General features: G+C 43.9%; 1 protein-coding gene across 1 annotated transcript in view; it reads left to right on the top strand.

Annotated features, from left to right (window-relative positions):
- The first annotated feature begins 1203 nt into the window (after positions 1 to 1203).
- PTPN3 (protein tyrosine phosphatase non-receptor type 3) overlaps positions 1204 to 12779 on the top strand; it is a 158902-nt gene continuing 147326 nt past the window's right edge. Inside the window, exon 1 of the mRNA XM_088838259.1 lies at positions 1204 to 1314. Within this exon, the coding sequence (XP_088694385.1) occupies positions 1266 to 1314 (49 nt within the window). The 5' untranslated portion in view covers positions 1204 to 1265. The remainder of the gene's footprint in view (positions 1315 to 12779) is intronic.

Genomic DNA, 12779 nt, shown 5'->3' with positions numbered 1-12779 from the left:
AGGAAATCCCTGATCTGGCAGAGAAAACCTAAAATTGACAAGTTTCTGCCAGCAGGGGGAATGAGGACCCAAGAGAGAATTTAATTGAAGTTACATAAAAATAAATCTATTGTTTCATAGATCTGAATTTTGAGGCCCCAGATTCATACTCACTACAACTGTTTGTTGATTGAATGAATAACTGAATTGTGTTGAGGGGTAGCAGGGCAGAAATCCCACTGCAGTAAGTTCTAGGTAGAGCAGTCTTGGCTACTTTACTCCAAAGTGAAAGTTGCTCAGTCGTGTCCAACTCTTTGCCACCCCAAGGACTATATGGTTCATGGAATTCTACAGGCCAGAATACTAGAGTGGGTATCCTTTCCCTTCTCCAGGGGATCTTCCCAACCCAGGGATCGAACCCAGGTTTCCCACCGTGCGGGTGGATTCCTTACCTGCTGAGCCACAAAGGGAAGCCCACGTTAGACCGAGGAAGAGGGTGATTACTAAAAAGAGTGAGTGCTTTCTAGTCCTTACTTGGCACTTGTTATCAGTGGCTCCTTGAGTAAGTTCCAAGACTAGTTGGGACTCAGTTTTCTTATCTGTAAAATGGGCATAATAATACCTGCCTGCCCTCTTGGCAATGTTATCAATATGAGAAAATGAGATAGCATGTATGAGATGACTTTATATGGTTGTGATAAGGGCATGTGGATCACCCCTGTCTTGTGATCCAAGAAGCAAGAGAAAAGTAAACTCAAGGAACAGAGTTCTGTGACAGCCCTGTTCTCCACCAGAATGTTCTTCCAGAACTGGCAAGGAACAGAGAGTAAGCTTTCCCTGGAACGGCATCCATGCTAATTGGAGACCATCAAGGGTTGCGCTCTCAGTAGTCAGCAGAGCACACTTCATCAGGAAGAAACTTGCAGGGCACGAAACAGATTTAATTTCATTGGGAAACAGTCTTGTCTGCCTCACAACAACAAATTAAGCTCTGGGTGACTATTCCCGTAAAACACGTCCTGTGCTTAGCAAGGCTATTATGGGGTGCAGAGACATGGTAAAGAATCAATTAAGCCTCTGACACATCCAATGGTGCTCAAAGACCTGTTCCACAGGTTTTCCCAGAGGAAAACAATCACGCTGCATTATACTTTGGAAGCTGTTCGAGGCAAGATCGTGGAGACAAGTTTTGGGGTTTGCAGACAGACTTCAGCTTTTCTACATCGTTTTTGAAGTGCCGGTTAAGGGATTACGGCCTCCAGTCCTCCATTCAGCCCCACAGCACCATGGTGGAGCGCGAGGGGTTAACAGCATGTGGGCACTCTCCAGAAAACTGTAAGTTCTCTTTTCTAAAAGCATTTAAAGAAATGGTAAAAAGATTGCAGTGTTTACCTTCCTGCCCATTTTGGAGTGAAAGCAACTGCTAAGCAAGTAGAATCAGAGGGATATTGAAACTGAATTTCTCCTATTTTTTATAATAGGACTCCATCAGCAAAAAAGCAGTCGTTGTCTAGAAAATCTGTTTTAGAAGAAGTTGCTTCCAGAGGAGCTTTGCAAAAAAAAAAATGAACAAGAGGGTTACTAGTGGAACGTGAATGATGTTTGTGGTTACACCGCTTGAACTGTCTCTATGACAGCAAGTAGAGATACTTACAATAAGAATGATGTGGTTTGGGGGCTAATTCAGACGCCCGGCTAAATCAACTGCAATCTCAGTCCCTGAATGACTTCTGTGCCTGAGTTTGAACACACCAAAAGAGACTTTGAGGTCCAGGCAGTACGTTTTCAGGAGTGTTCCCTCCAAATGAGCTTCTGCGGAAATAAAAATCTGAACGGGAGCAAGGCAAGCCGAGCATTACCAGCGATCCCTGTGCAGAGACAGGTTGTGACTTACCGGTGCCACAGGCAGCCCAGGAAGTGGTCTGGGGGTCCTCAGCTAACCCGCCCCATGTTGAAGGCTAGTTCAAAAGCAAAGAACTAGAGAGAAAAGATAACACGAGGGCGGTGTGTAAATGTCCTGTTTTCAAGACATTTTGCCAGGGGAGAGAGAGAGAGTGAAAGAAAAGGAAGCCCAGAAAGTAAGGACGAGATCAGGCCTGCCCAGGGATCCGCTCAGCTGTGGTACCAGGCAGGACATTTGCAGAGGAAATGCTCTCATGTTGCAGGAATCCGCTCAGTTAGGAGACTACAAATGTTTGACAATTCCGTTCATGAAGTCAACCTGCAGCACCTTTTTTTAAAAAAAGTATGAGGAGGTGAGAAGGGAAGTATGAGGAAGGATCCCCTTTTTAACCAGATGGATTACTCGATGCAATGTTTCATCAAAATCTTTTGTTCTTTTCTTGTTGAAGTTGCTATCTCATTCCTTAAGCTCCTTTCTATTGCTTGGGAAAAAATACTTTTTTTGTAGAATAATATTTACTTGTGTGCATTAAGGCTTCCTTGGTCTTTCTAGATCAGGGGTCTCTCAGAGCTACTGAGTGCGCTGGGGCCTTGGGTTTCAGGGTCCTGTCAGTCTTGGGGTTGCAGGGATCAGGGCTGCCCTGCCTTCTGGTCTGTGCCTTGCTCTGCACTCTGCCCTCCCCTGACAAAGGCATCATGGGCTTCCAAGGAACAGTGATTTCCTATGAAAAAAACAAATTCCCACTGCTTAAACAAACCAAAAAATGAATATCACTCAAATATTCCACCTTTTCATTTGACAAAGAGGAGAACTGAATGCCCCAGAAAATTAAAATGAGTTAGTTAAAGGCAAACGCTAGTGGTAAAGAACTTATCTGCCAATACAAGAGATGTGGGCTTGATCCCTGGGTCGAGAAGAGCCCATGGAGAAGGAAATGGCAACCTGCTCCAGTATTCTTGCCTGGGAAATCCCACAGACAGAGAAGCCTGGAGAGCTATAGTCCATGGGGTTGCAGAGTTGGACACAATTAAATGGACTTATAGGAGAAGGAAACCAGCCATAGAAGCCAGGTCCTTGTGGATAACTAGTTCTGCCACACTGGTCTTCTTTCCCCTTTGTCCAAGGCTGTGGTTTTTCCAGTGGTCATGTATGGATGTGAGAGTTGGACTCTAAAGAAAACTGAGTGCCGAAGAATTAATGCTTTTGAACTGTTGGAGAAGACTCTTGAGCGTCCCTTGGACTGCAAGGATATCCACCCAGTCCATCCTAAAGGAGATCAGTCTTGGGTGTTCATTAGAAGGACTGATGTTGAAGCTGAAACTCCAATACTTTGGCCACCTGATGCAAAGAACTGACTCATTTGAAAAGACCCTGATGCTGGGGAAAATTGAGGGCAGGAGGAGAAGGGGACGACAGAGGATGAGATGGTTGGATGGCATGACTGACTCAATGGACATGGGTTTGGGTGGACTCCAGGAGCTGGTGATGGACAGGGAGGCCTGGCGTGCTGCGGTTCATGGGGTTGCAAAGAGTCGGACACGACTGAGCGACTGAACTGAACTGAAAGGAATTGGCAGGGTCTTCTTCACCCTATCTCCATTTAGCCTATCACTCATATTCTTTACCATCTGAGCCACCAGGGAAGCCCCCCTTTTTCTAACTTTTTTTTTTACCTTCCCCACCCCCAATCTCCACTAGCCCATAACTCATATTCACAGCTTATCATACACACCACATCTTACTCAAGGATAAAAACTGCATATAATCCCTCTACGTTCCGTTCCGTTCCATCACTCAGTCGTGTCTGACTCTATGTGACCCCATGGACTGCAGCCTACCAGGCTTCTCCGTCCATGGGATTCTCCAGGCAAGAATGCTGGAGTGGGTTACCGTTTCCTTCTCCAGGGGATCTTCCCGACCCAGGGATCAAACCTGGGTCTCCTGCATTGGAGGCAGACACTTTAACCTCTGAGCCACCAGGGAAGCCCATAATCCCTCTACAGTCAATTCAATTCTACACACATTTATTGAGCACCTACTCCGTGCAGCCCTGTAACAGGTACTAGAGATTCACAGATGAAGAAGACCCAATCCCTGCCCTCAGATACATAGACAGCCTGTTACAACAAAATATCTAATTGAACTACAATAGGAATTCTCTTGAATCCATTGTACTACAGAAATACAAGAGAAAAGGGGATTTCCCTGGTGGTGCAGTGGATGGGAGTCCTACTGCCAACCCAGGGGTTAATGGGTTTGAACCCTGGTCCGGGAAGATTCCACATTGCTCAGGGCAGCTAAGCCCATGCACTGCAACACTGAGCCTGAGCTCTAGAGCCCGTGAGCCTTAGCTACTATGTCTGCATGTTGAAGCTACTGGAGCCCATACTCACCACAGCTAGGGAAAGCCCATACACATCAGAGAAGACCCAGCACAGCCAAAAATAAAAATAAATAAAATTTTTAAAAGGAGAGAGAAAAGGGAAGAAAATAGTTTGAAAATTCTTCAAAACATTAAACAGAAATATAATAGGACCCAGCAGTTCCACCCCTAGGTATATACCCAAAAGAACTGAAAACAGGTACTCATGCAAATATAACTACATGCATGCAGCAGTCACAACAGCCCAAAAGTGGAAACCATCCAAATGTCTGTCATCAGATGGATGCATAAACAAATTGTGCTATATACATACAATAGAATGTTATTCAGACACACAAAGTCACGAATCTTTTTTTTTTCTATTTTTATTTATTTATATACTTATGGGCTTCCCTGATAACTCAGTTGGTAAAGAATCCTCCTGCAATGCAGGAGACCCTGATTCGATTCCTGGGTCGGGAAGATCTGCTGGAGAAGGGAAAGGCTACCCACTCTAGTATTCTGGACTGGGGAATTCCATGGACTGTATACTCCATGGGGTCCCAAAGAGTAGGACACAACTGAGCGACTTTCACTTTCACGGCCACATTGGGTCTTTGCTGTTGCACTCAGGCTTTCTCTAGTTGCAGCAAGTCAGGGCCATTCTTTTTTGGGGTGTGTGGGCTTTTCATTGCGGTGGCTTCTCTTGTTGCGGAGTGCAGGCTCAGTAGTCGTGGCACATAGGCTTCGTTGCTCTGTGGCGGGTGGAATCTTCTCAGACCAGAGATTGAACCCATGCTCCCTGCATTGGCAGGTGTATTCTTATCCACTGTCCCACCAGAAAAGTCTGGCATGAATTTCTAACACAGTACTGTCACCACACAAATGAACGTCGAAAATATCGTATTATATAAAATAAACTAAACTCAAAGGTCACACATTATATGATTCCATACGATATTCTAAACAATGATTCTAGACATACGAAATAGCCAAAACAGATAAATCCAGGGACACAAAAAGTAGGTTGGTGGTTGCCAAGGGCTGCAGGGAGGGGCCGCAGGGAGTGACCGCTTAAGGTGTATATGGTTTCATTTAGGAGTGATGAAAATATTCTGAAACTACATCATAGAAATGGTTGCATTTGTACATGTACTAAATGCCATGATTTGTTTAGTCTGAAATGGTGAATTTTTTGTTATATATGTAAGTGGAGAGTTCTAAAAATGCTGTGAAACACCCAGGGATCAAGCTTACAGGTTCAACAGAGGGTTGGCTCACACAGGCCTGGGATATCTTTGGGCCATATCCTGGAAGAAATGGGATAGCTAGTGAGGATTTTTAGGCAGGAGGAGGATTGCTCAGATGTGTGTTTAAAATGGATGTTGTCGGTGGTCGGTTGATAACACTAGGGAGGGTCTGGACCCATGGAAACTAGAGTCTGCCTAGTGAAAGAGCATAAAGAATGTGCCAGAATATAAAATACTTGCCTGATCATGTTTCTGTCAAGTGAACGTAATCATCTTCCGCTAAATCTGAGCTCAGAAATAGTCACTGGGGTGAATGATATTAGCCACGATTCTTTTAAGATCTTCTTGAAACAGTTCTAGCCTATATGTTTGCACATCCTACCAGCTTTGGCACCCAAAAGCCTTTTCAAAGTATAATTAACCTGCTTCCTCTCTCTCTGACGATTACTCATAAGGACTTGTCTTTGAACAAATACTTCACCAAGGGAGAAAATCTGATGTTGATGACAGCAAATTGCCTTCCAAAAATAGCTTACAAAAGGAACTATGATCCAAAATTAATACATGTATTTCCTTAGTCTCAGTGTTGGCCACTTTAGCATGTCAAGAAATACTTCATGCTGTAACTTTTTTTAAAGTTGCTAATGACATTATTTTGTACAGAGAATAAAAATTTTAATGGAATCAGAAAAAAAAAAAAAATCTGATCTGCTCCATACTCACCTAAGCACCAAATTCAGTGTAACCTAACAGAACTGAACAGAATCTATCAGAGCAAACTTTGCTAAAATTGGGAATTCAAAAGATCTCTATTTGTAGTCAGTGTGTCTGCCAGTCAGCTTCCCCTTGTCTTTCATTCTGAAGGAAACCTCAGTACCGAGAGGTTTCCCAGACGTAGGACTCAGCAATAAAACCATTCAGGCACCCGGCTTTCATGTCCATTGAAACTTCTTCCAAAATTCCCTCTCGGTGCAGGATCAGTTTCATTTGGAAAGTAAACAAATAACAGCAGCAGTGAAGAGGAGAGAGGAAAAGTCGGGCATCGTTGGAGTCATATGTGGAAAGAAATACATTCCAAGAGCAAGAATGCTTTCCATACGAATCCGCAGACTCACTGCTTCACACTTATGTGCCAAGACAAGGATGTGGCTTTCAGGCTGGCTTCAAGGGAATGTTTCTTCACCTTCCAAATCATTCAGTCAACAAACGCCTACAGAGATCCTACCATTGGCCAGGCTTGGGACCAAGTGTTAGGATCCAGAGATGAAGACGTGCTAACTGCGTCCTGGAGGTGCTCATGGGCTAGAGGTCAAGGTGAGGAGTTATACTGGGTGACAACCAAGTCTAACACAGCATCAGTATTAATTAGGACTCCCAGCTTCCAAGAGCCAGAGAGGTCTTTCTCTACCATTATCTGTCACTCTCACAACTACCCCTAAAGTAGCTATAATTATCCCCACTTTAAAGATCAACTATAGGACTTGCCTGGCGATCCAGTGATTAAGAATCTGCCTGCCAATGCAGGGGACACAGGTTCAATCCCTGGCCCAGGACGATCAAACATGCTACAAAGCCCGTGTGCCACAACTACTGAGCCCATGTGCTGCAACTACTGAAGCCTGCATACCTAGACTGTGCTCTGCAACAAGAGAAGCCACGGCAATGAGAAGCCCTCCACCACAATGAAGAGTCGCCCCCACTCACCACACTAGAGAAAGTCCATGTGCTACAATGCAGACCCAGAGCCACCAAAAACAGGAACAAAAATTTTTAAAACAACAAAAAAGATAAAAACTGAAGCTCAAAGAGGCAAAACATGCCCCCAACCATGCAGCCAGCAGTGGTAGACACAAGCAGATTTGGGTGAGGTCCTTTTGATTCCAAAACCCTCCCTAGTCTAGTCTTCCCAGGTCCTTTTCACTGGGATCAGGGTTAAGATCAAGGTCATTCCGAACTTACTCCAGCATGTCTTAGCCTTTCATCAAAGAGTGGTTGTATCTACATTATGGATTGATAGCAAAATTGCCAGGTTGGAAGGAAAGTTATGACCAACCTAGACAGTATATTAAAAAGCAGAGACATTACTTTGCCAACAAAGGTCCATCTAGTCAAGGCTATGGTTTTTCCCGTGGTCATGTATGGATGTGAGAGTTGGACTGTGAAGAAAGCTGATTGCCGAAGAATTGATGCTTTTGAACTGTGGTGTTGGAGAAGACTCTTGAGAGTCCCTTGGACTGCAAGGAGATCCAACCAGTCCATTCTAAAGGAGATCAATCCTGGGTGTTCATTGGAAGGACAGATGCTAAAGCTGAAACTTTATGAGTTGACTCAAACAATGAGTTGACTCACTGGAAAAGACTCTGATGCTGGGAAGGATTGGGGGTGGGAGGAGAAGGGGACGACCGAGAATGAGATGGCTGGATGGCATCACCCACTCGATGGACATGAGTTTGAATGAACTCCGAGAGTTGGTGATGGACAGGGAGGCCTGGCGTGCTGTGATTCATGGGGTCGCGGAGAGTCAGACACAACTGAGCGACTGAACTGAACTGAAACATTAATGCTAATGACAAGGGCAGGGTGGGGAAAAGTTAGATATTTATGTTTAACTAGAAGACAAATCGGAGAAAGCAATGGCAACCCACTCCAGTACTCTTGCCTGGAAAATCCCATGGACGGAGGAGCCTGGTAGGCTGCAGTCCATGGGGTCGCTAAGAGTCGGACATGACTGAGCGACTTCATTTTCACTTTTCACTTTCATGCATTGGAGAAGGAAGTGGCAACCCACTCCAGTGTTCTTGCCTGGAGAATCCCAGGGACAGGAGCCTGGTGGGCTTCTGTCTATGGGGTTGCACAGAGTCGGACACGACTGAAGTGACTTAGCAGCAGCAGCAGAAGACAAATAGAAACTGCTATGAGAGGCTAGATTAAGATGGCAAAGAGAGAAGGAAACACTGGGCTTCATGACACTGGATTTGGCACTGATTTTCTTGGATAAAACAGCAAAGACACAAGCAATGAAATAAAAAAACAGACAAATTGGACTTTATTAAAATGAAAAAATTTTGTGCATTAAAGGACACTAGTAATAGAGTGAAAATGCAACCAAAAATATTTACAAATTACATATCCTATAAGGCATTAATATATAAAGTATATGAAAAATTACTGAAACTCAGGGACAAAAAAACAAAACCAACCTGATTAAAAAATAGACAAAATACTAGAATTGCTGTTTCTCCAGAGAAGATATACAAATGGCCAATAAGCACATGAAAAGATGTTCAACATCACTAATCATTAGGGAAATGAAAATCAAAACTGCAATGGGATACCACTTCACATCCATTAGGATGGCTATCATAAAAGAAGAAGAAGAAAAGAAGTGTTGGCAAGGATGTGGAGATACTGGAACCCTTGTGCACTGTTGGTAGGGATGTAAAATGGAGCAGATGCTAGGGAAAGCAGAATGGCAGTTCCTCCAAAAATTAGTTAGAATTACCATATGAACCAGCAATTCTACTTCTGGCTACCTGCTTCAACGAAGAGAAAGCAGGGACATGAAAAGAAATTTGCACACCCATGTTCATAGCAGGATTATTACAACAGCCCCAAAGTGGAAGCAACCCAAATGTTCCTTGATGAGTGAATGGATAAACAAAACATGGTGAATATACACAATAGAATATTATTCAGCCTTAAAAAGGAAGGAAATTCTAACACATGCTACAATGTGGTTGAAACTTGACATTATTCTAAGTGAAATAAGCCAGTCACAAAGGGACAAATACTATATAATTCCATTGATATGAGGTATTTAGTCAAATTTATAGAGACAGAAAATAGACAGCGGTTGCCAGGGGCTGGCAAGGGAGGAATGGGAAATTAATGTTTAACAGGTACAGAGTTTCAGTTCAGGAAGATGAAAAAGTTCTGGAGATGGATAATTGTGATCTTGTACAACAATATGAATGAATTTAATACCACTGAACTGCATATCTAAAAATGGTTGAGAGGGACTTCCTTGGTGGTTCAGTGGTTAAGGCTCTGCTTCCACTGCAGGGGGAGCAGGTTCCATCCCTGGTGAGGGAACTAAGATCCCACATGCAACTGCCAAAAAAAAAAATAGTTAAGCTAATAAATGTTATGTTAGGTATATTTAACCACAATTAAAAAAAAAAGATGGCATACAGAGCACTTGCATTGACCTCAATACCACCCAAGATTCCTTTTAATGACAGAAAAAAAAAATCCTTTTTAAAATTCCATTTGATGGGGAGTTGTTTAAGGATAAGAATTTCAACTTTGCAAAATGAAAGTTACTGAGATAGATAATGATGAGCATTGCACAACAATGTGAATGCACTTAACACTACCAAACTACACACTTAAAAACAGTTAAGATGGTAAATTTTAGGTTATTTGCATTGTGGTGGCATGTTTAGCCATGTTTAGCCACTCAGTCATGTCCAACTCTTTGCTATCCCATGGACTATAGCCCACCAGGCTCTTGTGTCCATGGGATTTCCCAGGCAAGAATACTGGAGTGGATTGCCATTTCCTTCTCCAGGTGAAAGTGAAAGTCGCTCAGTTGTGTCCATGGAACTCTCCAGGCCAGAATACTGGAGTGGGTAGCCTTTCACTTCTCCAGGGGATCTTCCCAACCCAGGGATGGAACCCAGGTCTCCTGCACCGCAGACAGGCGGGTTCTTCACCGACTGAGCCACAATTAAAAATAAAGGTCCATGAGGACACGAGAAAGCAAGAATAGCTGCTACAGGGATACCAACCCACCAGAAAATGTGGGGAATTTCTGAACGATAGAGAGCAGTTGAAATCGGACTGAGAGAAGAGACCTCAGCTTGAAATACTTGCAAGGGTGCTTGCTGTGAAAGGGGGTCAAGGAAAAGAGTGGTTGTCCAGGAAACTAACCGGGCTACTCTGCAAGACCACGTGAAGGGCAAGTCGGAGTATAGACTGAACCCCACCCCAGAGTTTCTGTTTCAGTTCATCTGGGACAGGGCCTGAGAAAGTGCATTTCTAATAAGTTCCCAGGTGGTGTTGATGCTGTTGGTTTAAAGACCACAACTGAAAACCACTTTAAGAAGTAGCTAGACCTGATAGCGCTTCCCCCTCCTTCACCTATAGCAAGAATCAGATGGCAGCATCTCTCCCAGGTGGAAACTCTGAGTGTGATCCCAAAGTCCCAGCTGCCTAGAAAATGCCAGGGGTAGAGGAGAAGGAACCCCCATACTGGAGGACTAGCACTCGGTATATTCCACCACCACCCCCATAATGATGAAAGGCAGGGACCTGGACTGTATCTACAATCACTGTAAGCTTACCAGACATTCCTAAAGTCAAAGGAGAAAAGGCAGCCAAGAATTGCCAAATCTTTAAGGAACATCAGACTAAAGAAGAACATTGGTATGTCAAGAAAGAGAACTCATTCACAAGTGAAATTAACCAAACAATATGGTGTTAATTTCTGTGAATAAATAGCAATATATTTCTTCCTTTCAAATATTCATACCATTTTAAATAGTGGCTTAATGAAGTGTAATTTACATATAATAAAATTCACCAAATTTAAGTCTACAGTTCAATGCGTTTTGGCAAATGCATACAGTTATCTAACCACCACGACAATCAAGAGACAGAATATTTCCATCACTCAAAGATTATTCTTGGTGCCCATTTGCAAAAAGCATTGGTGTGGGGAGTCATATTGATAGCTTTTTCCTGGGCACAGAGAGGAAAATCTGAGTTAATTTAGCATGGGGTCACAGAAGATGGGGCAGCTAGATTCTCTGGAAAGAGAATAGGAGGTGAAGTTTCTCCATAAAACTGTTTCTCAATCTTAAAATACAACTGCCTGGACTCAACCCCCAGAGTTTCTGATTTGCATCATCTCTGGTGGAGCCTGGCTTCCCTGGTGGCTCAGACGGTAAAAAATCTGCCTCCTGTAATGCAGGAGACCTGGGTTCAATCACTGGCTTGGGAAGATCCACTGGAGAAGTGAATGGCAACCCATTCCAGTATTCCTGCCTGGAGAATCCCATGGACAGAGAAGCCTGGCGGGCTACAGTCCATGGAGTCACAAAGGGTTGGACACTAACCCTGTTAGAGTTGGACACACTCACGCTCACCCACACACACACACACAGGAGCCCAGGCATTGGGCATCTTTTAAACGTCCCTCCAGGTAATTCTCACGACCAATCAAGGCTGAGATGGTGGTTTAAAGGCAGTCATTTCTGAAGATGGAGAGTAGCTTTTTAAAAATCATCCGTTCCGTTGCTCAGTCGTGTCCGACTCTTTGCGACCCCGTGGACTGTAGCCTACCAGGCTTCTCCGTCCATGGGATTCTCCAGGCAAGAATACTGGAGTGGGTTACCGTTTCCTTCTCCAGGGGATCTTCCCGACCCAGGGATCGAACCCGGGTCTTCCGCATTGGAGGCAGACGCTTTAACCTCTGAGCCACCAGGGAAGCCCTTTAAAAATCATAAAAATCTATATAACAACTGTCACTAAAACAAATGACTTAAAAGGAAAATTTATACCCAATCCTGTCGCCCTTGCACGCAACCATTCTTGACGCTCTGTCTGCGCACAGCCATATTTTGGCACCACTCGATGCACTGTGGTGATGCTGCAATTTTCCTTTTATTTTTTAAGTTTCCATTTATCATAAACATCTTGTTTATGTCCCTACCTAAGGAGGCAGTTTAGGGTTGCATTTCTGAGTTTGGGCTTTGAAGTCACACCTGGGTTAAAACCTCAGATTTTTCACCTACAAACTGTGAATCTCCAGCAAACATCAACACATGCTTGAACTTCAGAGGCTCCAACTGTATGATAGGAATAATGGTATCTACCTCTTGGGTACCTACTTCATGATTTCATTCTGAAGGCTGATGTTTGTAAAGATACAGCAGCAAAACACCTGGCAGGCACATTTCTGGCTTTCAGGTAATGGTAGCTGTTAATATCATCGAAACAAGTAGGATGATCCACTGAAAAGAATGCCATTCTAGGGCACCAAACGTAAACAGACCTAGTGGTTGGGAGGAGGAGGAAGGGACCCCGTTCCGTCTCCCAGCAAGGACTCAGACAGGCTGGGGGAGTGGCTTACAGAAGGCGGCTGTGTATGTGCGCGTTTGAGTGTGCCTGTGTGTGTCCTACAGGCCGGTACAGGGTGGAGTTAACCACAGTCAGGGAAAATTGTGAGGGAGGAAGAATTCAAAACAGCCCCCAGATCGCCTGTTTCAATAGCAACACCATG

Source organism: Moschus berezovskii, chromosome 7 (genome assembly GCF_049115385.1).
Source record: "Moschus berezovskii isolate FMDL1 chromosome 7, NW_MosBer_1.0, whole genome shotgun sequence".
NCBI lineage: Eukaryota > Metazoa > Chordata > Mammalia > Artiodactyla > Moschidae > Moschus > Moschus berezovskii.
This window is presented reverse-complemented; position numbering and strand designations above follow the sequence as displayed.